The sequence below is a fragment of the Pogona vitticeps genome, chromosome 4, assembly GCF_051106095.1.
Source record: "Pogona vitticeps strain Pit_001003342236 chromosome 4, PviZW2.1, whole genome shotgun sequence".
NCBI lineage: Eukaryota > Metazoa > Chordata > Lepidosauria > Squamata > Agamidae > Pogona > Pogona vitticeps.
Window position 1 is genome coordinate 7,511,347 of NC_135786.1, and position 26,713 is coordinate 7,538,059.

At 43.2% G+C, this 26,713-nt stretch overlaps 2 protein-coding genes across 3 annotated transcripts in view; both read left to right on the plus strand.

The window, feature by feature from the left end:
- Positions 1 to 9,979, plus strand: part of PCMTD2 (protein-L-isoaspartate (D-aspartate) O-methyltransferase domain containing 2) — a 99,058-nt gene extending 89,079 nt beyond the window's left edge. For both annotated transcript variants that reach the window (XM_078391994.1, XM_020809778.3), the window contains 4 exons: positions 1,426 to 1,528; positions 2,979 to 3,150; positions 4,483 to 4,606; positions 5,065 to 9,979. In XM_078391994.1, the coding sequence (XP_078248120.1) occupies positions 1,426 to 1,528; positions 2,979 to 3,150; positions 4,483 to 4,606; positions 5,065 to 5,444 (779 nt within the window). In that variant the 3' untranslated portion in view covers positions 5,445 to 9,979. The remainder of the gene's footprint in view (positions 1 to 1,425; positions 1,529 to 2,978; positions 3,151 to 4,482; positions 4,607 to 5,064) is intronic.
- Positions 9,980 to 18,190: 8,211 nt separating this feature from the next.
- The window catches only part of LOC110087847 (peroxidasin homolog), a 56,511-nt gene continuing 47,988 nt past the window's right edge, over positions 18,191 to 26,713 (plus strand). The window contains exon 1 of the mRNA XM_020809777.3: positions 18,191 to 18,596. Coding sequence (XP_020665436.3) covers positions 18,415 to 18,596 — 182 coding nt within the window. The 5' untranslated portion in view covers positions 18,191 to 18,414. The remainder of the gene's footprint in view (positions 18,597 to 26,713) is intronic.

The window sequence follows — 26,713 nt, forward strand, 5'->3', positions numbered from 1 at the left end:
TCCTGTGCCATCAAGTCAATTTTGATTCATGGCGACCCTTTTTCAGGGATTTCCAGGTAGAAAATACTCAGAAGTGGCTTGCCATTCCCTTCTTCTGGGGACCACCCTGGAACTGTGCAGCTTGCCCAAGGCCACCCAGGCTGGCTCTTCTCCCAGGAGGTCCAGTGAGTTGAATTCCCAACTTCTGGCTCCACAGCCAGATACTTAAACCACTGAGCTATCCGGTAGTATTCAACAGACCTTTCTAAATGGGTTCAAAATAACTGAAGACAAAATTAAATAAAAGTCCATCATTTAATTAAAAAGTGTTATTTAAATATTCAGACTAATGTCCTATTCAGATTGCTGTGCATACAGAGTAAATCATGGAAGCAGCTGTCGCTGTGTGCTAATGTCTATTTGCATGACCAGATACATGACTGGACTATCCTGTATCCCTGCAGCTGCTTCCATGATTTCCCTTGCATGTTTTGTAATTTCAGTAGGATACTGGCCTTCATATTTAGTCCACCAGTCAATAAATAATACATGGTGCTTCTCCCTCTTCCTTACAACAGTCTTGAGAGGCAGGTTATAGATTGAATATGAGAGAGAGCCTGGCAAAATGTTTCCTAGTACATTTTTTGACTTAGCAGGAATTTGAGTCCAAGATTTCCAAGTCTAAAATCCTCTGCAGCCACGGCACTGCATCTGTTCTTTTTAGTTTTTCAAGTGTGTCAGGGGAAAGAGGACCACATGTTCCATTACTGAATGACATGGTAGTCTCTAAAATATTTCCAACTGTTGGTGTAAAGGACTAGCAAGTCCTATTCATTGTGTGTAGGTCTTTTGACATGGGAGAGGATTGCTTCCTCTGCAGAAAAGAAAATCAAATAAACCAGAGATCCAGAAAAGTAAAACTTCACAGGACCACCACTGAGCTCCTACCATTCCTGGCAGAAAAACTGATTTCCAAAGTATCTGTATAGAAAAAGAGGGATATTTATCTAAATACATGTTCAGGGGTTTTACTGGTGTTTTGCTAGGAACCTAAGAATAAGATTAACCTTCCAAGAAGCTATGTGAGCCACATGCTAAACTAGGTCAAACAAGCACAAACTCGAACATGCATTTCCTTCCCATTTTTCTCTCTGTGTGGTATCTTTTCCCATTTCTTTCTGCCAATCTGTTACTTCTCATGAGATACACTCAAAGGAGGATACAGAAGAATCCAATGTATCTCACCTTGTTCCTGTTCCTGTGGTTATGCTAGCTAAGAGATTCATCTTATAGTGTCAATTTAATGGAGGTCTACAAGTAAAAACTGCAATCTGCAGTGACTATTCTCAGCTTCTCTGTAAAATTGGAGGGGAGGGATTGAAAAAATGCTTAATCTTCATCCTGTTTCTTTTCCAATGTTTTTCTTTGCATTCCTTAAATATGCAGGCCCTTTTGGCGTTAATCATGGTGTAGAGCTTCACTCTGATGTTATAGAATATGCAAAACAGAAATTGGACTTCTTCATCAGAACAAGTGACAGCTTTGACAAGTAAGATCAGGGGCATGCTTAACGTAGCTTGCATTAAAATGGATTTCCAGGAAAGATCTGGAAATCTAAATAATAACTTTTTATTTTGTAGCATATGGTGAATGCAAGGTGGACATTTTACATTTGTAATGTCAGATACTGTAAAACAGAGACAAATTATGATTTTTGTATTATGCTTACATAGTGGGCTAGGTTGCAAAATTAATGGACCTGATATGCTAAGAAGCAAAAATAGATCATTTCTTTAAATCCAGAAGTTTTACATGATGAGAAATTTTTACAGGATATGAGAAGTCAACACATTCCCAAAAATGCATCTGAAATTATAAACAATAGTATGGGTAAGATGTTATATATATCTAGAACTTGCGTGTCTCTCAAGGAATAGACATTGCAGTTTTACTGATTTGAGGAGGAAGAAAGAAATATCCAGAGTGCAGATCAAAACATGGTTTACTAACAGCCATCCCTTCAAGAAAACAAGTGAAATATGTTTCTGTGAGGTGAAAGAGCCATGGCACTGTAGCAGACCATTTGCTTTATATGCAAGAAGTCCAAATTTCATCCTAGATTTGACAGACCAGTGGATAAGAACGCAACAGGTACATAAGGGAAATCTCTGATTCATAGGTCAGAATCCTACTGGTCTTCCTGCAAAATTTGCCGAACTTGCCATGGCTATTTGCAGCTGACTCATGAAGTACTAGGGCACATCGCAGCTGCATAGATGTGCCTGTGACCAGGTACACAACCAAGATCCTTCACCTTGTCAGTTAGCCTTGCACAAAACTTCATAAGATTTCAGCCATTTTCCTCCAGCTGTCTTCTAAAGCTCACCTTGCCAAGCTTCCCTGAGAGATGCTAGAATAGTAAAGAGAGATGTATATGAAATTAATACACCCAGTTTTGTGTTTTTTGTTTGTTTGTTTGGGTTTGTTTTGTTTTTGGGTTTTGTTTTGTTTTTGCTTTGTGTTTTTGCCTCAGTGAGAAGCAGGAGCTGGTAAAGTACAGCCAGTCAGCCTGCATGCACCCTCAGACTCTTCACTTGCCCCAATGTACAATTTTTTGTGTAAAAAAAGCTAATCTGTTCCTTCTAGGGCATATAAGACACACTTTTGCCAGTTTGGACAGCATCCATGGGCCTTCCCACACACACACCATAAAAATTGTACATTTTTAAAAAAAGAAGCTGCCCACTAGAGGACACGTAGTGTTTTTCAGTGTTAGGAAAACCTTTTTTGAAAGAGGTATTTTATGGATGGGTGAGATGTGAAAATGGGTGCAAATTCTCAAGATCCAGGGGTGGGCTTTTCCAGCCCTTGAACCCCTGAAAGTTGTACCCTTCTGGTTTGTGTGCTTTGTTCAGATTATATGTGTTGAGGAAGGCTCAGTTTATTCAATACTTGTGCCATGTAGAAGCTTCACTCACAAACAGCCTTTCTTTTCTGAGGTTTGAATTCTGCGAGCCTTCCTTCGTCACTGGCAATTGCTTAGAGATCTCTCCAGACTGCTGCCAGTATGACCGTGTCTACTGTGGTGCTGGCGTCCAGAAGGAGCATGAGGATTACATGAAGAACTTGCTGAAAGTTGGTGGCATTCTTGTGATGCCCCTGGAGGAAAAGGTTTGCTTGGGGAATAAGGATCCTTTTGCCTGTGATTTGACCAGAGAGTGCAAAGTTAGTGAAAGAATGACCACATTAATTGTTCACAAGCCAAAAAACCTAATTAAATTGTGTTTACATCCAAAAGAAGGTGTTTCAATTGGAGTTCAGATTTACATTATTTTACTACACTAACAGTTAGAATGGAATAAAGATTAGAAAATTACATCCACAGTTTTACTCTGTTTGTCTCCTTGGACCTTTGCAAGAATGTTTGAAAATTCAATTTCTTACTCACGCAACCAAGAACATTCTCTTGCTTTTCCTTTCTCCTTCCCTTACAAATCTCATCTTCTTGCCCTTGTCCTTTTTTTTAGCTTACTTTTAAACAGCCTGGAGATTCTGGTGTGGGAAAATAAACCCATTTTTTATTATTTAGTTCCGTGGTGACCCTGTCAGCCAGGAACAGCTTTCTTTCCAAGTTCTGTCCCATACCTGATTAACTTATCACTGGAGTGGAGAAATATAGATGCAAAAATACTGTTACATGAAACACTAATTAAATTGTCAATTACATATAAAAATGTCCAGCTTAATTGCTAATTGATTGTAATACATCAGTGCTAACCTATGATCCTTACCTTAGTTCAGCATGGAGCTCTCTTTTTATTTCTAAACTTGCCTGTGAAATTTCAGGGAAGTTTTCACTAGAACAATACCTAAGCACTGATACAGGTGCACAGAACCAAGCAGGGCAGCCATGTTAGTCTTAGGTTACCATTATTTAAAGACTGGATCTGGATCAAGGAAATTGAAATAAGCTTATTTAAGTGAGTGTTCACTGATAATCTACTGTTTCATTTCTTTGAAGCATGATGTTAGTCAGGGCTTCAATTCTATGCACCTGAAATCTTGCACCTCACTAGGCCAGGTTTTTCATGTAATATGCACTGTACACTCTATGTTGTTACACTGGAAATGGTATCTCAAGAAGGTCAGGCTCATTTCAAATTCAGTTTATTTCTACACCAGATGGTCCTTGGTTAATTGTTTTGTTTTCAAATATTATCTGCATTGCTTGCTTACTTTAGATCTGTCAGTTTCGACTGCAGCTACCTCCTCCACCTTTCCCACTGCTTTATCACAATTCCAGTGTAGAACAGGAATGATCCCTATTACCCAATGTGTCTTGGCTTCCAGCTTCATTTAGAGTAATGATGAATTTCAAAGTTGTATGTTTCTAAAGTTGTATGATAGAAAAGGCTTTTTAAAAGGCTGATAAGGAATCGTTTTAGTTTTGCTGCCCATTCTAATGTACATTGCTTTATATTGTGGTTTTGTTCATAAACACAGCTGACAAAGATAACTCGAACTGGTCCTTCTGCCTGGGAGACGAAAAAAATCTTAGCTGTTTCCTTTGCTCCTCTGATCCAACCCAATCATACAGATTCGGGGAAGTCAAAACTTGTTCACTTGCGTAAGTCTCCCTTTTCTATGGATACCTCTTCTGTGTTATTCATTACCATAATCTTTGGGACGAGCCATGAACGGGTCATTCTCCACAACCTAGCACATGTTTCCCCATAGTCTATCACATGTTGTGATTATCTCCAGTCAGCCCACTCTACCCTAGACACTGTCACTTGACTGCCATGGAAAGTTTCATCAATGGTGTGTCTCAGTGGTCATGTTAATATCACCACCACCACCACACAGCTTGTGTGGAAGCCCTGCTTGTACACTGGACATTGCTATGACCTACCTTGATTGAGAATGATATAGTATGGGTCTGACAAATTCTCTGTCAATCTGCTGTGCTCTCTTAGATTAGCTGTCTCTTTTATTTTTTTTTTCTTCTGATCCGAAAAACTATAGCCTGTGTCTATGTCCCCAAAGATTCTACACTTGCTCCAGTTTCTCTGTTTTCATTTTCAGCCCCAGTGACAGTCCGCAGTCTTCAAGACCTTGCACGCATCGCCATCCGCAGCACCATTAAAAAGCTGATACACCAGGAAATGGCAGGCAGAAACATAAATGGTCTTAGAAACCCACCGAGGTTTAAGCGGAGGCGTGTCCGGCGCCGAAGGATGGAAACCATCGTCTTTTTGGACAAAGAGGTCTTTGCCAGTCGGATCTCCAACCCATCGGATGATAATAACTGTGAGGAGTTGGAGGAGGAGAGCAGGGAAGAGCCGGAAAAAGCCGTCCCTGAACTGAAACCTGAACCGCCTGTGAACATCCTGAGAGAGAAGGTCTTGAGCCTCCCTCTGCCTGACCCTCTGAAATATTACTTGCTTTATTACAGAGAGAAGTAAAGTCCTTGTCAAAATAAAATCCAGAGGTAGGCAGGACAATAAAACACTCAGTAGGGCTTGACAGATGTATGCCACTTGCTTGCCTGTTGATGTGGCCACATGTGGTGGTAAGCTGGCTGGGGAACATGGCTGCCGTGTACTTATAATGTGATAGTGTTTTCCAGATTCCTTCCCTTGGTTTGTATGCTCCAGTCTTGTCCTGCAGCAGAACTTCTTTGCTGGAGAAGGGGTTGGGGGCAGGCTGGCAGCAGAACCTTTGGTTGCTTACTGAAATGAAGATTTTTGTTCAGAGGAAAACCAAAGGGGAAAGAAAAGCACAACTTTGCTGAAACATCTGTGGATTTCTCAGCTATAGGGGGGGTTTTTTGTTTGGTTTTTTCCCAAGTGGCATTTTCAGAAATTATCTTGAGCATAGTGATGGAATCTGGCTCAGTGGGGCCTGGTTTTTCAAATACCCCACACACAAAAAGCAGAATATTTGCTGCAACAACAACAAAAAGATAGACTCAGATTTTGGGACAAACGTTGGGTGTCCTGTTAAAGTTCATTTTTTTATCTGCAAGGAGGTAGTTGAGGCAAACCATTTCTTTACAAGGAAGAGTAATATTCCCGGTGAATCAGTGTGATCTCCAAAAAAAAAATACTTATGAGAATTCTTCTTGTTACAGTAGAAGGAAAGGAAAAGAGGTCGCACAGGGTTCAAACTGAAACAAACAAAATGCAGAGCTTTGTACTGCAGGACTGGTAACTTGAAAAATTCTTAGGGTCATCCAATTTGTGGTTACATTTGAAAGAGTATGAAGTGGTTAGAAAAAAAAGTATCAGAGAAGGAAGTGTCAATTCTTTAAAAGTCATAAGATCTTTCTGAGGGTCTGTTGCATGACTGCCAAACTAGGTATGTAATGCTGGGCATTTTTCTAATTTGAAGCAATACCTGGTTTTCTTTTAAGTTGGTTCAGTTTTCTCAGAGTGGCCAGAAACTAGAGCCAGTTAAATAAAAATGTAAAAAGATGAACATGTTGCTTAAAAGATGGGTGTGTTGTAAAAAGATGGATGTGCCCGTCATGTACTAAAAGAGCAAGAAGCTACTCTATATAGGTATCCTGGTCTGATTTCCCCCCCCCCTTTAACCAGTTACATAAATTTATTATTTGATAGTGTAGAAACATATGCTTAACAGACAGTAGTTGATTTTTTCTTTAATGCTGGTAGGATTTTTGCTATCTTCTTGTAGTTTTTGGCTTCTGACATCTCACACTTTTATCATTTCTGCCAGCTCAGGTGTTTGGGATAGACTTAATGGAGGGGTAGGGTGATAAATAACAGTTACCTCTTCCACAGCCCCCCTCTCTCTTCACCATCCAGTTGATCTGAGTTTGCGTGTGTGTGGCTGAATCAGCAGCCTTTTCTTTTATGTATTTCTTTTGTGGTTCAGGAATTTGGGCTTTATCTCAGGTCCACAGAGTCCTGAACTTCTCTTTCTCATCCTGTGATCAGGATAGGCTAGGAAAAAAATGAAAAGAAAAAAAAAACAGCTGTGAAGCTTTGCCCACAAGAGCTGTTCTACTTGTCAGCTCCAATGGCTCCTAGCCCTTACATTTCAAAAAGCCAGGTGAGAATGTGGAAAGGGGGTTGGGGAGGGAGAGAGAAGAGAATAAAATTCCTGGTGGCCTCTGCTCCCTAAGGAAATGTTAACATCCCAAAAGGATTTTAGCTTCCAAATTCCTTTGGTTCTGTAACAGTGAGCTGAGAAAGAACTTCCAAAGAACTTTTCAGTCAAACAGGCTGAATTGTCTCAATAAACTTAACAGGTTTAGCTTCCAATAAAAAAAAACTTTAATAAAACAACAAAAGGTCAAGCTTTCGACAGGAAAACACATCCTGTCATCTTCAGGATTACAAACAGCATATTAACTACATTGCATATGATGATATACATTCAGTACATCACAGAACATTCCAGGTGTACTAATTGCTTAATTGTGAATTATTATTTTTTTAGCCAATTCAGGCCATTTGACTGGGGTTGGTCAGCTTTTTCTATGATCCACCAAGAAAGCAGAAAGGTTTTCAGTATAATTCTATGTTTGAAACCAAAACCAAAAGAAAAAGAAAAATCAACAGAGATTGGTCAGTTTTCAACAATGACTTTCTTCTTTTATTACAAGCCTGTTTGGTTCAGGACTATCTTGCCATGTAAAGCTTATTCCATGATCGGGCAAGCTTACTGGTATCTCACCTGAAATTAGTTGCTGCCACCAGTTCTTCTCCCTCATCCATCCGAAACAGATCCCCTGCTTATCAACATTTGGGAAGATTTATCCCCTTTCCCGGGTCTGGAAAGTAGGATGAACAAAATTAAAACCCCCAAAGAAATTCAAAGCCAAGTGGCATGCTTCCTTAACTGGGGAACTCCCTGGTGCATGAAACCAGCAGAATGGTTATGGATAGGCTAGATTATTTCTACGAAGAAATGTTTTTTTTCCCTAATGTAACACATTCAAATAAAAGGTTCTGCAAGGTAGAAAAATCACAGAGACAGATCTCTAGGCACAGACTTAAAAGATACAGAAATCAAAAACAAAACCCAAGGACACATGTAGACATTTCTGTATAATCAGCACAATCAAACAGAATCATAATTCCTGAAGCACGTGCTCAATTAGGAACCTGATTCTACTCCCAGCATCTAGTTGTTTTTCACCTCCCATTACTCTGGCTTCAGCTCTCCCTTATTGCCAGCTGGAGAGAGGAATGGCCAAAAGGAATTCTGGATGAGAATTTATATTCAGCCAGTGTGATTGACAAATACGTGTTAGTCAACGTAGCATCACCACTGGCATCACAAACTACCTTTCTCTAGAGGTTAACTCCAGGTATGCATGTTGTAAGCCTCTAACATAAACAATAGAATTTCGTTGCTGCAGATGAACCCACTGTTATGACCGTTGTTTAGCCTAAGAATTTGGAGCATAGAGAAATAAAACTGGGCCCCGTTGAAACTCTGGACGTTTCCTTCCAGCACTGGCAAGAAATACTAAATATTGCCGAATGAGTTTTAATAATTAGTTTTCATTGCCTTTGAGGTTGGTGTTTTGATTCAACATTGAAACCTTTGTCCCATTGCTAGTGTCTCCGTAAGTTACAGAGAAAGGAAGGACTGTCTTACATAGGAGTCAATGATTTCTCAAAATACTTCAAAGTCCAGGCCTGTGGTGCACAAAAGGTATTCCCCACATTGTACTGTACTGTGGTCTCCCAGAAGGTTAGCAGATGCATTTTTACAGTCCATCTGAAGCCACGGATAGCCGCCGGGTGTTGTGTGTCTGCCCACTTCATCTTGTCCTGTCTGAGAATTTAAAGGCAACCCTCCTCGTCCCAATTGTTGGTGGAACACAAATCGCCATTTTTGTACCTTGTGCATTCAAAAGGCATCTTCTTTGTGAAGTAACAGCTGAAAGTGTAATACCTCGTTCTCTCTCCCTCTCATACACAGAGAGAGAGAGAGAGAGAGAACTGTCAGAATCCTTAACTTACCTTGAATTCTATAAATGATACTTTCAACAGTGAAATATTCTAAATCCATGTGATGCTGCCTTATAGCATGTCAGATGATTGATCCATGTGGTCTAGTATTGTCTCTCCTGTGACTGGAAACAACTCTTCAAAGCCTTCTGTGGTTACGTGTCTTTTCATTGGCAAGTCTTTTTCCTCAAAAGGACAATTGGTTGGAGAAACTAGTTCTCCTTAACTTTCATGTAGTCTCCAAATAAGCTGGTAAGCAAGACTTTTTGAAGTATTGGCAAAAATCTGCCCTAAAAGGGAGAGGCGTCTTCCTTAATAGCGTTTTGGACTTCTCTTCCCCCCACAACTTTGCGAAAGGCACTGTGTCAGGGGACGTCCTTCATCACCCTATCGTTTTCTTAGTTAATGCATAGAATATGCTATACCATCATATAGGGGTTTTGTTTCAGTTGAAAGGTACATTTCTGAGCAGTTGTGATCTGTCCAGTTGTCATATTACCCAAATGCAAAGGTAGCAAATAGGCAAATGTGTGTGTACACACAGCATATTGCTATGAAATAACATAGGCTGTAGCATTGTATACAGGAGAAGAATTGTCAGTGTGGTATTCTTATTACACCAGCATTTACACATTAATCCAATCAGTGGATATTCTTAGTACATCTAACTTCTAGCTGCTGGCGTTATATTTTGTAAAATACGTTGTTGTTTTTTAAAAAGCGCCCATGAATTGTCTGCTGTTAGCAATTCCACATATCTGCATTTAAGCCTCATGTTGTTATTTTGTAGCTTTTGATAGAATTAACAAGTTGTTCACATGCAGAAGATGTTTTCCTACCAAGATTTTGCTTTCCTGTGATTGCTACAGATGTAAATAGCTGTAGAAACAAAGATTGGGGGAAAGTGACTTTCTGACGCATAGAGAAGTGGTTCAGAATTGAAATTTTATTTCAAAATGCAAGTTTTGTCAAAATAAATGTCCATTTCAATAAACATGGTCACGTTCTAAGTCTGCCTCAGTACTTGTGGTTTAATGTTGAGCCTCCTTTGCAGCAAATATTTATCCGCAGCAGTTTTTAGACTCTGTAATCCATATATGGTGATGATGATGGCCGGCCTGTTTCAGGTTGGGAAGCCTCCAAAAAAGTGTGCAGTTAGGGCGGACGCCCCTGCTGTGGTCCAGAACTGGCACTGCCATTCTTCTAGACAAGGACATGAAGCTAGGTGTCGTGAACAAGTGTCCCCTTCATTATCACTTCCAGGTAGAAATGGCGTTAACTTTTTCCTTCACCCTGCTCTGTCTTGCCAAGCATATGGTGGCCAACATTCTTAAACCACCTGCCTCTGTGAGGGTAGCAGGTCTTCAGTGCCACATTAGCAGTGTGCAAAGCTGGAGGGTGAGGTCCTGAAAGTGAGAAAAGGAGATTGGGGTGTTGAATGGTGAGGGGGGGGTTCATGACAGGCACTTGCTCCATCTCTCTGGGTGTGAATTCCAGGGTAGGAAGAAATGAATGTTTTTATGGGTTGGCACAAGAATATTTTTCTGTGTCACAGGGCACAGTTGATGTTTAATTCCAGATACATATTTTTTTTTCTAGTCATAAGCTTCTTGGAAGTCAGAGCATCCAGTATTTGACCCAAGTTGCTCTAAAAGGAGATTAGACAAATCTGTGGAATATGATCCTATAAAAGGGTGGTACTTCTGATGGCTGTGTATTGCCTCCAGGACTATCTCTGGATGCCAGTTCCTGCAAAGCAACAGGATGGGAGAAATTCTGGGAAACGAGGCCATTGTCCTATGCCCTGATCCATAGGACTTTTCTCGTGTGTGTGTCTCAAAACAAGACCTATTTTTGCAGAAGCCTTCCACAAGTAATGAGTGTTTGATGTGGGGGCGGGCAATCAACTAGGCATTCTCCCACCCCTGTTGCAAAATGATACCACCAAAGAAGAAGCTGCTATGCTTGTCCTGAATTTGGAGAATGCCTTTTTGAAATGGTTTTATAGCAGCTTGAATGCCTATACAGTAGTTATTTTGATACTGGTAGTGAGAGAGCAAAGCTAAACATGGCACATATCTCCTGCTTTGGTGGTAGGGGGTTTCAGCCTTTCCAAAAAGAAGTTAGGCCCATTCTTGATGCTTGAGGTTGCTCTTTCCCAGTCATTGCAGGAATCCTAAAACTGGGGATTATTTCCAGAGAACTTTGTCCTTGATTTTTGTAGAAGGGCCAAGGAAAATAAACAGCAGCTTGTTTGAGACTCAGAACATGGAAGTGTAAGCTAGAAAGGCTCCAGTGTCAGGCTACAAGGCAAACATGTGTTTATTATTTGTATGGTTGTCCTTCCATGCAGTGCCAGGGAACCAGGGGAAGTATTCTGTCTTCCACAGAGATGTAGCCCCTTCATCTCTTGTTTTGTCATCTAAAAAGCTGCATTTGTTGATTCTCTTTTTCCCAATCTCCATTTTTCCTACTTCACATATGAGTGATGGTGGTGTAAGTCAGGGATGGGTGGAAGATATATGAGTTATGAAGTACAGTATTTTTCTGTGTATAAGATGCCCCCATGTATAAGATGCCCCCAAAATTAAGAAAAATAAGTGGGGCTTAGCAAGTGTAGGGGGAAAGGGATCAAAGCGCTGCAGAATCACTTTAATCCCTGCTTTCCCCTCCACTTGTTTTTGTTCTCTCCTCAGCTTACTTCCGTGTATAAGATGACCCTCAATTTTTAGTCTAAAGATTTTAGACAAAAGTATAGTCTTATACACAGAAAAACACGGCAGATCTTCAGGGGTGAGTTGTTTAGGACTAGCAGCAAGAAAAAGTTGCTTCTTGCCTCCATCCCATTCTTCTCCATTTTGTATCTCTGACGTAGAGAAAGATTCATTCATTCATTCATTTTGGTGCTTTTATACCACCGTGTGAGTGCACAGCACTATTCTTGGTGTTTACATAAAAAACACATGAACTTCCCTGTACAGCTAAACATTCTGTAAATAGTTAAGATAGCAAGATACAATGTTTAAAACATCGATCGTAACATAAAATGACACGAGAAAACCAGCATGAGTGCAGATGATGGAGCAGGGCCCGGGGAATTCAAAAGAGGCTGCTTTCAAAAGCCTCCTAGAAGAGAAGCGTTTTCAGCATCCTCATAAAACTAGAGAAGTAGGGGACCATTGTTGTTGGTTCCACAACAATGATGCCACCTCCCAAAAGGCCTTATGTCTTGTGGAAGATATTTTGGCCTCCTTCTGTGTGGCCACCTGGAGGAGCGCGGCCTGAGAGGATCTCGTTACACGGGAAGAAGACCTTGGGGGGAAGACACTCCCAACAGGTAATGTGGTCCCAAACTGTAAACGGCTTTATAAGTTAACAAAACCTTGAACCTAATCTGGGTCAATCAGGAGCTACTGCAGGCGAGCCAGACTGGGGAGATGTGATTAAATCTGTCCACCCCTGCCACCAACTTGGGAGCCAGCTTTGAGCAGATTTTGTGCAGAAGGACTAAACATTTCTATTATGGGGCTCAGAAGTCCATTTTAAGTCCAGAGGTGTGTTTTTTTTAATTTTATATTTGCACCTGGAGTCTACTTTTAAAAAGGGAGAGCATTGCAAACTTAAACTCTTCAGTCTTGGCATCAGGAGAAATATAAGTGACATGATGAATTGGTAAGATCTGCAGAGTAACTCCTTATTTATATATAAGTATAGCTGTCCACTGGCCGAGCCGGGGCAGACTATAGTTTACCAGAGGAGGTGTATCACAAAGCCTAACACAACCACCAGCTAGCGCATGAGCACAGAGCTTGGGGTTGTTATTCGGGGAGAGGGGACTGGCGCTCCCAGAATATCCCAGCCAGCGCCAATATAGATCAAGCTAGCTTGGGATTTGGAAGGAGTCACCCTCGAAAAGCAACATGTCCAACCTATAGTTCAGTTGATGCACAAGTCACGATGTCCTCCCGCAATGCAAACAACAAGCGCTGCTTGAGAAAACATCCCAGAGGGGTCGCTCCCTATCATTCATGCAAGTGAACCAAGACATATACTACAAAGGAAACCCAACAGCCCTAGTGTTTTGATTTCCCTGAAACCAGCCTGGAGAAAGCTTTGCTTCCTTCCTTAATCCCCAACCGAGTCATGAGTCAATTTCTGAGCTTAAGCAAACTCGTCCGCTGAGTCATCTCTAGCGGAAAAGTTGAACCCCACTTAGCGTTTTGTCTCTAGCTGCGGGAGTCCCATGTGCTCTTGGCCTGACAAAGAAGGAGGGCCTCCTTGGCAGATCCCAATGGATCTCTGAAGACTGACTTTAACCAAGTAGTCCTCAGCTTGAACGGTACCCAAGCTCTTTTACGTTCATTTATTCACAAAGTACACACAGTCGTAGGTCTGCTTTGTATAATGCGACTGGGAAAAATCAAAGTTTCACCTGCACTACGAAATGGGTATGGAAAAATTGCCGAGGCTCTGAGGCCAAGCCTGGCAATTACAGTCATCAGAACCTTCTGTATGTGTTAACTTCCCTGTTTGCATCCCCACTGATGCTTCCCTTCAGCCGTAAATCAGGATTTCTTAATCAATCAACACAGTACTGACCGAGAACCAGGGGTCTCAAACATGCGGCCCAGGGGCCTTTTGCGGCCCACCGGATGATAGTTTGTGGCCCCCACCTTGCCTGCTCCCCCCCCCGAATCGCCCACGGGTCCTCTGCTGTCAAGAGTCAAAAAAGGTCTCACCTCGCTGGCCGGCTCTTTCCCAAGACAGCACCTTTTGCACCCTCCACCCGGAACTTCAGCCTGCCAGCCAGCCCACCTGTGCCAGCTGGCAGGCTGCAGTTCTAGATGGAGGGTGCAAGAGGCGCTGTCTTGGGGGAGAACCGGCGAGCGAGACGCACTGCCAGACCTTTTCCCTGAGCACCTGAGCTGCTGCCGAGCGATGCCTAAGAGGGGAGCTCACTCCTGGCCCATCCTCGAAGAGCGTCTCCAAGCCGCCAATAGCAGCTGCTGCCGCCGCCTCTTCCAGGAAAGCAGCTTTCTGGCTCTTTCTCTCTCGGCACCCCCAGTACCAGCCTGGCCAGTGGCCGCCTCAGCGCCCAGCAGTGCTTCCTCCTCTTCCTCTTCATCCTGCTTCAGCCGCCTCAGCTCTGGAGGTTGCCTGGGCTCACCTCGCAGTTTGCTCCTCTGTCGTGGTGGTGGTAGCTGCTGCTGCTGAATGCACCTTCCTCAGAGGAAGGTTGCCAGACCTCCGTGTGTATGTGTTTGTGTGCGTGGGCACACGCACCTGTGGGGAGCTCCACCTCCTTTAAAAAAATTTATGTTGTGCCCTCCTCCCCCCCCCCCAGCTAGGCAGTCGCTGGCGCTCCCTCCTCTGCTTGGCGGAAAATCTGATGCGGCCCAGCCTCACCCAGACTCTGCCTCCAGCGGCCCCCAGGGAAATTGAGTTTGAGACCCCTGCAGAACAATACATACGAATCAGAAGAAATGTCACAGAAAAACTTCATTATGTCCAACCACAAAAATAATTCATAACAATTAAAACATTGGAGGTCTAGTATTAATAACAGTGTTTTATAATTTGTCTACAAAGTAACATTACCATTGAACCAACCCAGACCAAAAAGTTACGAATAGAGACCAACATGAATTTGACACAACTCCGGGAGGCAGTAGAAGATAGGAGGGCCTGGCGTGCTCTGGTCCATGGGGTCACGAAGAGTCGGACACGACTAAACGACTAAACGAACGAAGAGACAAACAAAAAAATAAATCGCAGTTCATGATGATTCATGGCTACATACAAATTCCCCAGAATAGCAAACTAGTTTATGGTTCATTTTTCCAGTACATGCCTAAGGAAAGGGGAAGCTACCACCTCCACCCCGTCTACTGCCCACTTGCCCCCTAGTTACGAGCCGTTCACCTGTCTGTAAGCTCCATGGGGCACAGTTCTGCTGGCATCTTCCACCTCCCCTCACCCCCTCTTTTGAATGTTTCATCCATAAAATGTGCAACCAAGGCACTACATAAATAACATTCTACTCCAATAACAAAATGCAAGATGCTTTTCATGAATGTATCCAATGCTTATCATGAGGTTCTCTGCTCCAACAATTAAAGTGAATTAAGGTTTGTTAATGCCCAGAGGCCAGCCAAGTGTGAATAATCCCCCCAAAACTCATGACGGCTGGTCTTCTTGGCACTAGCAGGGTCTTAACTGGAGCAATTTGTCTGGTTTGGGTCACCGAGTTCTAAGGAGAGAACAGCGGGGCAGGGTGGTGGTGGAGAGAGCAAGCAAAGACAACTGAAGGCTTTGAAAGTTTAAGGAAACGACAAAAAGAAGTGGTCATTTCACACTCCCAAAATTTCCGAGTAAGGAATGCAGGAAAAGAGTTCCAATATTCTGTGAAACACAGCCAAAACAACTATGAAGTAGGGAAAGGCTGGTGCCTCGGGCAGTAGAAGCTGAGGGGTGACTGCAGTCCCCCTAACCCAGCTTTTTTTTTAAAATCAGTCCCAAATGGAAAGAAACTGGAGCGAATTCAAAGGAGGGCAACAAGGATGATCAGGAGACTGAAAACCAAGCCCTGTGAGGAAAGACTGCAAGAACTGGGCCTTTTTAGCCTTGAGAAATGAAGACTGGGTGGAGATAGGAGAGCACATTTCAGAGACTTGAAAGGTAGTCCTACAGAGGAGGGGCAGGATCTGTTCTCGATCATCCCAGAGTGCAAGACATGTAACAGTGGGATCAAGCTACAGGACGCCAGATTTAGGCAGGATATCAGGGAAAATCCTGATGTTTGGGAAAGTGTGAGGGCAGGAGGAGAAAGGGACAACAGAGGATGAGATGGTTGGACATTGTCATCGAAGCAACCAACATGAATTTGACCCAACTCCGGGAGGCCGTGGAAGACAGGAGGCCCTGTCATGCTCTGGTCCATTGGGGTCACAAAGAGTCGGACACGACTTAACGACTAAACAACAATCAGGAAAAACATTCAAAGTGTTAGAGTGGTATGAAGATGGAACCCATGATAATAGGAGGCAGCGAGCACTCCAACACTGGAGGCATTCAAGAGAATATTGGGCAACCACATGGCAAATCTGCTTCAATTTGGATTCCTGGCTTGTGCAGGGGCTTGGACTCAATGGTATGAGAATGAGACATGCAGGAACCCAGAAGATACGACAACGTTTTCTTTCTGGCCTTGGGTTCATTCTTTTAGTTCTGGTCTTCACCCTACAAGAAGAGAGAGAAGGAGACTTAGAAGAGAGTGGATCATTATCATCATCGTTTTAGAACTGCAGAGGTGGAAGAGACGGTATAAATCATTGACTCCAGGCCTAGTCAAAGAGCTACAAAGGGGAATTGAACCCCCAACCTTTTGCTCCGTAGCCAGAGACCTAAACTATTGAGCTACCCAGCCGTTGATAGGATATTATGAATTTATGCTTGATCTGTCTACTATTTGTCTGAAATAAAATGCCCGCTTACAGCAGAGGTGGAGACCCTGTAGCCCTCTAGATGGCTTGGATTGCAACTCCTCCCAAGCCCCAGCTAGCAGGACCAACAGTAAGGGATTAGGGAAACTGAAGCCCTAAATCTCTGGAAAGCTAAGGTTTCTGCACCTCCACACTAAAGCCAGTTCTGTACATGGGGTGGTTACTGTGAAAATGGTTGGGGGGGGAGCACAATATGCTGCTCCATCTCAGGCAGTGAAACAATCCAGGCCAAAAGCACTAAACAAGAACATTAGGGTGGATCAGTTCATCTCACAAGACTCACCTGTAGCCTTTCTGGGAGTAGCACTATTTCCATAGCTGTCCTAGATATTCAACTACCCCACGAACTGCACCAGAGCACAGACAGAGTTCTGACTCCTGTCCTCTGAAGATGCCGGCCACAGAGACTGGTGAAACGTTAGGAAGAACAACCTTCAGAACACGGCCAAACAGCCCAAAAAACCTACAACAACCATTCAACTACCTTCTTCTGTGCCTCATGGTGCAGTGGTTAAACTGCATTACTGCACTCAAGGCTCTGCTCTTGAACTGAACTGAGTTTGATCCCAGTAGGCTCACATAACTGGCTCAAGCCTTCCATCCTTCTGATGGTGGTAAATTTATATGTAAGCTGCATAGTTAGATATTAAATCACCCAGAGGGAGCTTTGAGCACCATGGGGTGGTATATCTTTTGCTTTGCTTTTCTAAGGAGTGTTTCCTTACACCAGATCAACCTCTTTGCCCAAACTCTTTCAAACTCCCTGCTACCTGATCCTTCTGACTGAAGACACCAGAAATTAAGCCTAGGGTCTTGTTCATGCAGAGGGACGTGGTGGCGCTGTGGGTTAAACTGCAGAAGCCTCTGTGCTGCAATGTCAGAAGACCTGCAGTCATAAGATTGAATCCACGCGACGGAGTGAGCTCGTCGCTTGTCCCAGCTCCCGCCAACACAGCGGTTTGAAAGCATGCAAAATGCAAAATGCAAGTAGATAAACAGGTACCACCATGGTGGGAAGGTAACAGCGTTCCGTGTCTAGTCACGCTGGCCACGTAACCATGGAGGATTGTCTGTGGACAAATGCTAGCTCTATGGGTTGGAAATGGAGATGAGCACCTGGGAATTGTTATGAGGAAAAGAAAATGCAGCTTTACCCTCCTCTCAGCCAGGAATACCATGTACCTTAAGGAGGAGGAGCATGTTTAGTGTTGCATGTCAAGCAGTGAACCATGTTGGAGCAAGCCCAAATGGGCCTTTACATTCCTGACTGTGTACTTCAAATCTGGAACCACTGTCACCTTCACGCACCTGTAACACAAAGACTCTGATCGAAAGAGCATCTTTTGGGCAGAGAACAAAGATAGCTTTTTTTTTCTTCAGAAGAAGAATGGAAACTGGTTCCATTGGCACATCTTTACCTATACAAAGATGGGCCCTGCCTTGCTCTTGTGGGATACCTTCCCCCGATCCCTTTGGCTAGAGGAGACAGGGAAGATGTCTGCAGATCTCCCAGGCCCTGAGGGTTTTGTCATCCCACCGTGCACTGTCTTCCAAAAAGCTGTCGGGTCTCCCATGTTTCCTTGCAAAGTAAGATTGCACCACCCTTTGGAGTTTCCAAACCCCTCTTGCCACCAAGGCCGAAATCTTTCCCACCAGGCAGGGAGCCAAGAGCAGCCGCCGAATCTGCTTTAAAAATCGGCTGCAGCTAAACGGAGCCCGACCAGGGTCGTCGGTCTCCGCCTGGGATGTTGTATGTGCATCATGAGCTGAGAGGGTGGGAGCGGGCCTGTCAAACTGCCTTGACGTAATTGGAAACACATGTCTGTGCATTCCCCTCCTCCTCCACCACCACCTCCTCCTCCTCCTCCCTGGCCCTTCAGGCTTGGGGAAAAAAAGTTCCCTTTTCCTTCTTTGCAGCTCGGAATCTTAAAAAGAACCTTTGCATGCCAGCAAACACCATGCTGGGCGAACTCACAAGCCTCCCGAGCATCTTCTGCCTTCTGCTCTTCTTACCTGTCTCAACCAGTTCCTGTCCCAGCCGTTGCCTGTGTTTTAGGACCACCGTTCGATGTATGCATTTGGTCCTCGAAGCTGTTCCAGAAGTCCCACCTCAGACAAATGTCCTGTAAGTATCCGTTTTCTTTGGGACCCCCTTGTTGTCCTCGGTTACCTGATCACACTGCATGTGTAGGATGGTTAAAGAACTGGTCTGGTGAAGTGCACGGAAAGCTAGACTTTGGATCTGTCAAGCCTGGGGTCAAGTCCGCCGTCTGCCACCAACTCACCGCATGAGCTTGTGCAGAATGCTTTCTCTTAACTTTGTCTTTTGGGTGCTGAAGGATTGGTGATAGTTGTTGTGGGTTTTTCTGGCTCTTTGGCCATGTTATGAAGGTTGTTCTTCCTGATGTTTCACCAGTCTCTGTGGCCGGCATCTTCAGAGGACAGGAGCAGGAACTCTGACCATGCTCTGTGACTGGTGATGCCTTGCAGATTTATTGTGGTAGCAAAATAAAAACCATTCAACATTCAGAGGCATTTTGCAAATTGGAAGTGTTTAGCCGTGCTCTCTAGAAAGGAAATCTATACTATGATGCAGGGCATACAATTTTCAATCCCCAAAGAAAAAATAGTTTGTACGCCCTGGTGACCAAGAAAGGAATATTGTTGATATAGAACCACTCAGGGGCACAGAACCCTAGAAGTGTAAAACGATGTTAGAAAACACACATGTATTTGCTTTTGGAGTTAAAGAACTTGTATATACAGTGGGTCTTGACTTGAGAACTTAATCCGTATTGGAAGGCAGTTCTCAAGAAAGGAATATTGTTGATATAGAACCACTCAGGGGCACAGAACCCTAGAAGAATTTTCAAACGATTAAGGGGAATAGAGAAACAGAGGCCCTTGGCACCAGAAGGCTTGGAAAGAATCATTTGACATGGGGAAAGGACTCCCCCATAATGAGGGAAGAATTATTTGCACATGTAGTTTTATCTACACTGAGATTTTATTGAAGATAGGACATGAAGATGCAGGGCATGAAACGAAAGCTCTGTGAGAAAGGGTAGTGTTGGAGGATAAACTGTTAAATATCAGTAGATGTCTGGGACAGATCTTTATGCAACCGGGAAGGGGAAATGTGATTTATTTCTTCAGGGAATTCGTTTCTTACTAAGTCATTAGGATATCAGATGTGCTACTTAAATTCACTCACCTGCTTGGTGGGTAGGAATTAAACCTCATCAAGACAACTAGACCAGAGATGTCAATTAGAGGCTTTCCTGTCTCCCTTTGCTTTTCTTGGAGCTGAGTATATCAACAGGGGTTGTAGAGGTGTTGACTCAACACCCTCCCATTCATTCAATGGTCTGTTCTAGCTGAGTCTAACAACTAAAGGGAGCCTTTGGTGTTCACACATTTGCCATACAGTGGACCCTTGACTTACAGACGGCTTGACTTACAGACTTTTTGAGTTACAGACTTCTCTGGCCGCAAAATTTAGGTTTGACTTGCAGACTGAGATTTGACTTACAGACCAGAAAAAAACCAAAATGGAACAAAAACGGCCTGTTACGGGATTAATCGGTTTTCAATGCACTGTAGGTCAATGGAGACTTGACTTACAGACTTTTTGACTTGAGAACTGCCTTCCAATACGGATTAAGTTCTCAAGTCAAGACCCACTGTATATACAAGTTCTTTAACTCCAAAAGCAAATACATGTGTGTTTTCTAACATCGTTTTACACTTCATCCTATCTTCTCTTTAATCTTTTTAATTGCGAGCTGAGACCAGGAGATGAGGAGAGAAGAACACAGTCACTTCCCCCCCACCCCCAGGTCCTCTTGCTGTCACTTTTTCCAAGTCATCTTGATTGGTTAGAATCAAGTCAAGAATAGCTACTCCTATAGAGGTTTCTTCCTCTACTTTTTGCAGGAGAAAATTATCAGCAATTCCAGCCAAGAAATTATCGGAAAGGCCTATATTTGGCAGTATTTGCCTCCCAACAGATATCGGGACAATTGAAATTTCCCATTACTTCTACATCATGTGTCTGAAATCCTTGCAAAAAATTTTTTTCAAGGGTTTAATCTGCATCTTCTCTTGATTGGGTGCTCGGTAGTAAACTCCAACAACCACATTCCTTTTGTTTTTCACCCCTATTAGATTAATTCAAATCCTCTCAATGGACCAACCAAGCTCATCCTCCTGTAATTCTATGCAAGAATATGTACTTTTGACATACAGTGTGACTCCCCTTCTCTTTCTATTCTCTTTCTTTTTTGAACAATTTTAATAAACTCTGAACAATTAGCCAGTTTTAATAAACTCAGAGCAATGATACGTAAGGTCCCATAGCAGGAGAGACTAGCAGGGAAAGAAGCCCAAGATGAGTGTGAGTTTCTTAAAAAGGAAATTCTAAAGACACAACTATAAATAATTCCAACAAGGAAAAAAAAAGGTGGAAGATAGGGGGAGAGGGGGAACTACTGTGGCATCACAAAAATCTCAGGGAGGACCTAATAATTTTTTAAAAGGACACACATAGGAAGTGGAAAGAAGGCCAGGCCACAAAGGAAGAGTACAGACATATAGCAAAGAATTGCAGGGAAAGCGTTAGAAAGGCAAAAGCTGAGAATGAGCTGAGGTTAGCAAGAGGCACTAAAAGCAACAAAAAAAATCTACAGGTACAAGAATAGCAGAAGACAGAGAAAAGAAATATTGGCTCAGTTACTCAGCAGGGATGGCAAAATAATAACAGAAAGAAAGGTCTTTCCCAAAAGACAATCTATGATCCTCTTGGCAAATGTGAAGTACAAATGGAGGGGACAGGATTGCTGTTTAAGATTGATAGACAAATTGTCAAGTACTTTGAACAAGTTCAGATCTCTAGGGGCCAATGAACTGTATCCAAGGGTATTGAAGGAACTGGCTGAAGAAAACTCAGAACCATTGCCTGTTGTTTTCTTGAAATCATGGAGAATGGGTGAAGTGCCAGATGACTGGAGGAGTCATCTGTCTTCTGAAAACTACTCTGATATCAATCCCAGCGAAAATTCTCGAGCTGATTATAAAGTCGTCACTTTGCAAGCACCTTGAAAATGCTGCAGTAATAAGACAAATCCTGCCAAACTAATCTTATCTCAGTTTTTTATCAGGTAACCTCCCTGGTAGATGGTGGGAATGCTGTAGACATAATATATCTTGTCTTCAATACGGCTTTTGACAAAGTGGGCTGGATCAAACAGGGGGACACACACTTGGTGTACTCAGAGTGCTGATCAATGGCTTCTCAAACTGGGAGGAGGTAATAAGTGGATTACCGCAAGTCTCAGTCTGGGGCCTGGTGCTCGTCAATATTTTTCTTAATGACTAGAGATGGGCATCAACTGCAGGTTAATCTTTTGGATGAACAAGTGTTCAGCATTTCTCAGCCCTACCTTCTTTGGTGACAGCCCGCTCAGAGGTGGTGCTCAGAGGAGGCAGGGCAGGGAAGCGAGGGCACTGCCTTTGAATGAGGGTCTGCCAGAGGAGGCAGGGCTGGGAACACCACACACCTGTTCATCCAAAGGTCGAACCAGCACAAACCATGGAACCGGCAGTGCCTATCTCTATCAATGACTTGGATGAGGAAGTGTAGTGATTGTAGTATCTGCGGATGACACAAAGTTGGGCAGAATAGCTAATATGATGGAAGACAATAACAAAAATGTTTATTTTTTAAGTTTATGTTGTAAGCCGCCTAGAGTGGTCACAATTGACTAGATAGGCGGGGTATAAATAAATAAATAAATAAATAAATAAATAAATAAATAAATAAATAAATAAATAAATAAATAAATAAAAATTCAAGAAGATCTTGATGGATGCAAGCGCTGAGCTGAAAATAACAGAATGAAAATTATCAGGGATAAGTGGAAAGTTCTGCACCTAGAAGAAAAAAAATACACAGTTACAAGCTGAAGGATACTATGATACTATGAGCAAGAAGGATCTTGGAATTGTTGTAAATCACAAGCTGAGTATGAGCCAACAGTGCAATGTGGCTGCAAAAAAGGCAAATCCAATTTTAGGCTGTGTTAACACGAATCTAGTCTCCAAATCCCATGAAGTATTATCCTGTTTCCCTGAAAATAAGACAGGGTCTTATATTAATTTTTGCTCCAAAAAGCACATTAGGGATTATTTTCAGGGGATGCTTATTTTTTTTCATGTATAATCTACGTTCATTCAAATACAGTCACATCTTCTTCTTCTGGTTGCTGCACAATGGTGGAGGGTGGGCTTCACTCAACTGCGGCTTATTTTTAGGGTAGGGCTTATATTACGAGCATCCTGAAAAATCATACTAGGGCTTATTTTCAGGTAAGGTCTTATTTTCAGGGAAACAGAGTAGTCTTCCTTTATTCAGTACTGGTTAGGTCTCATCTTGAGCACCTTAACAAAGATGCCAGAAAACTGCAACATGTTCAGAGGAGGGCAACAAGGGGACTGGAAATCAAGCCCTAGGAGGAAAGACTCAAGGCATGTTTAGCCTTGAGAAAAGAAGACTTGAGAGGAGATAGGATAGCACTTTTCAAATACTTGAAAGACTGTTGTATAGAGGAGGAGCAGGATTGATCATCCCACAGTTCAGGAAACATAATATTGGGCTCACTTTACGGGAAAACAGATCTTGGTTGAATATCAGGGGAAACCTCTTAACTATTAGAACAGCATGACCATGGAACCAGTCACCTCTGCAGCTGGTGAGCACTCCAACACTGGAAGCATTCAAGAGAAAATTGGACAGCCATCTGGCAAATATCCTTTGATTTGGATTCCTGCACTGAGCAAGGGGGTTGGGCTCTATGGCCTTATAGGCCCCTTCCTACTCCATGATTCTATGATTTCTGTGAATGCCCAATCATCCACCAGCTTGGCTGTGATTTCAGCCTGTCAAGAAGCCAACGGGAGTACAGCCAGAATAAGGGGGAAATGTTTTGCATCTGTTTTCAATGGAGAAACTGACAAAACAGAGAGAGGAAAGAAGTCACTGCAGCAAGCTGGGGCTGTGTCCGAGAATCATTAAAAGGAGAGGAGAAAAGCAGTGGGAGGAGAAAAGCACATTTCTAGCAGAGACCCACATCCGACAGAAGAAAAAATAGGTACGCTTGTTTTCAGTTCAATGAACAAAAGCTCCATAGTATAGCGGCACGCAGTCCAAATGGCCGAGCGTCTTCCATGGCGTCTGGCAGGAGGTCTTGCCAAACAATTTCTGCAGCAGCTGTCAAATGCACGTTTCAACCTACCAAACATTCCTCCACAGGCACACGGCGTAAATGTTGCTGCAGTGTGCAAATCAGAGCTTAGAAAGGTTGTCTTGCGAGCTAACCTTGCTGAGGTCCCCTAGAATTTTGTTCTCTAATTCTGAGAGTTACAGTATGTTAGCAGCAGCAACAATAACTTGTCCAATCTTTCCTGTACGTGTCCTGCAGCATTTAATGTTCTAGTAAGTTCTTGTTTGAGACTGGAACATGGTAGAATTTTCCTCATTGGAAGGTGAAATAGGATGCTGGAGGAGAACTTTACAGATATCCTGGACTGCCAGAAAGACAAACCAGTAGGTCCTGGATCAAATCAAGCCTGAACTCTCTCTATCAAGACAAAAATGACAAAACTTCTCAGGAGGTGCTGCTTTGGGCACATCATGAGAAGGCAGGATTATCTGGAAAGGATAATAATGTGGGGAAAGGTGGAAGGCAGCAGGAAAAGAGGAAGACCCAATACAAGATGGAGTGACTCCTTAAAGGAAGCCACAGGCTTGGGTCTGCAGGAGGTGAGCAGGGCTGTTGAGGGCAGGACAGTTTGTTCATAGGTTTGCCATGAGTTGGAAGCAATTTGATGGCACATAACAGCCACAGAGGTTGGAAGGCAATCTGTCGGATGCTAAAACTGCAGATTTCTTGTTTCACTAAAGAGTTGGACCCTGTGAACCTTTGAGTCCTTTCCAACCATTCAAATATGTGGTTTGATGATAACAAAATCCAATGTGCACACTATCAAAGTTGCCTGGTCCAGAACCTTCATGTCTTCCAGTGACATGTTTATTCTTGCCATCTCCTGTTTGACCACCTCCAGCTTCCCAAGGTTCATAGATCTTACATTCCAGGTTCCTATGCAATATTTTTCTTTCCAACATCAGACTTTCCTTTCACTTCCAGGCATGTCCGCAGCTGAGCGTCCTTTCCGCTTTGGCCCAACCACTTCATTAGCTCTGGAGCTACTTGTACTTGTCCTCCGCTCTTCCTCAGTAGCATGTTGGACGCCTTCCGACCTGAGGGTCCCATCTTCCAGCGTCATATCTTTTAGCCTTTTGTTTCTGTTCATGGGGTTTTCTTTGGCACAGATACTGGAGTGGCTTACCAATGCCTGCTCCAGGCAGATCATGTTGATTCAGAACTCTCCACTATGACCTGTCCGTCTTGGGTGGCCCTACACGGCATAGCCCATAGCTTCTCTGAGTTGCTCAAGCCCCTTTGCCATGACAAGGCAGCAATCCAAGAGGAGGTATGAAGCATTAAAAGCCCAACAACAATTAGAGGTGTAATGGAAACCATGTAGAGGTATGGTGCCTGTTAGGTAGGTAAAGGTGGACATTATCGGGTTGTCCCCCTGCTATAATGGTTTTTTAAAGGGAAGGATTATAGCTCAGTGCTTTCATAAAGTCCCAGTTTGAACCCCAAGCATCGCTTGAAATGAGAAGGATCAGGGAATACGCAGCTACCCAGATTCTGTTGGCTACAATTCCCATCACGCGCTGACCAGATAGCCAACACTATGGGGTCAGAGGTGCTATGTTCCAACAGGATCTGAAAGGATGAATGTTTCTTCTTTCCCCCAACAAAAGGAGAATGGGAAGATAGACCAAACCTCTGTTCCTCCATCAACACGCTAGAAAGGTGTTGCGAAACCAAGCCCAACAAGGAAGGAATCAAGGAATTGAGGGTGCCTGGCCAGAAAACAGGATCCCCACAAAGTGATATAACTGCCATTTGCTGATAATTTGCAGGGGTGTCATGTAGAATGGGACATGGTAGTGCTGCGGGTTAAACAGCATAAGCCTCTGTGCTGCAAGGTCAGAAGACCAACCGTCATAAGATCGAATCCACACAACAGAGGGAGCTCCTGTCACTTGTTCCAGCTCCTGCCAATATAGTAATTTGAAAGCATGTAAATGCGAGTTGATAAATAGGTACCACCTCGGTGGGAAGGTAATAACGGCATTCCATGTCTAGTCGCACTGGCCACGTGACCATGGAAACTGTCTATGGACAAACACTGTCTCTACAGCTTGGAAATGGGGATGAGCACCGCGCCCTAGAGTCAGACACGACTGGACTAAATTTCAAGGGGAAGCCTTACCTTTACCTTTACCATGTAGAAGAGCAAGCTTGTGTTGTAGTGTGGTATTTGTCCCTTTCTACCGTGTTTCCTCGAAAATAAGAGGGGGTCTTATATTAATTTTTGCTCCAAAAAAACCATTATACCTTATTTTCAGGGGATGTTTATTTCCCCCCCCCCATGTATGCCTACAAGTATTAAAATATAGTCACGCCATCTTATTCTGGTTGCTGTACAAGGGTGGAGGGTGGGGTTTCACTTCACTAGGGCTTATTTTGGGGGTAGGGCTTATATGACAAGCATCCTGAAAAATCATGCTAGGGCTTATTTTCAGGTTAGGGCTTATTCTCAGGGAAACAGAAAATAATGTCTTTTAATGAAGTAAGCCACCTTGGGAGAAAGACAGATAAAAAAATATAATCAATCAATCAATTCTGACTTATAGCGAACCTTTCCAGGGTTTTCCAGGTAGAGAACGCTCAGAAGTGGTTTACCCTTCCCTTCCTCTAGGGGGAGTTCTGGGACTGTCCAGCTTGCCCAAGGCCACCCAGGCTGGCTCTTCTTCCAGGAGGCACAGCAGGGAATTTGAACTCCCAATCTCTGGCTCCACAGCCAGAAACCTAAAGTACTGAGCAATCCAGTTACTGTAGCTAGCACCAATTTGCCACTGCAGTTTTTAACCATTGCATTTACACTGGAGTAAATAACCAATTACATTCTGGGCACTGTGTCACTTAAAGAACTCTGTTCCAGTTTGGTACAAAAAAGGAGAGTCATAAGAGCAACCCTTACAGTGGTTGTTTTTGGACCGGCACATTTAACCGCCATGTTCCTGCTCTTCACAGCTGGAAACGGCTG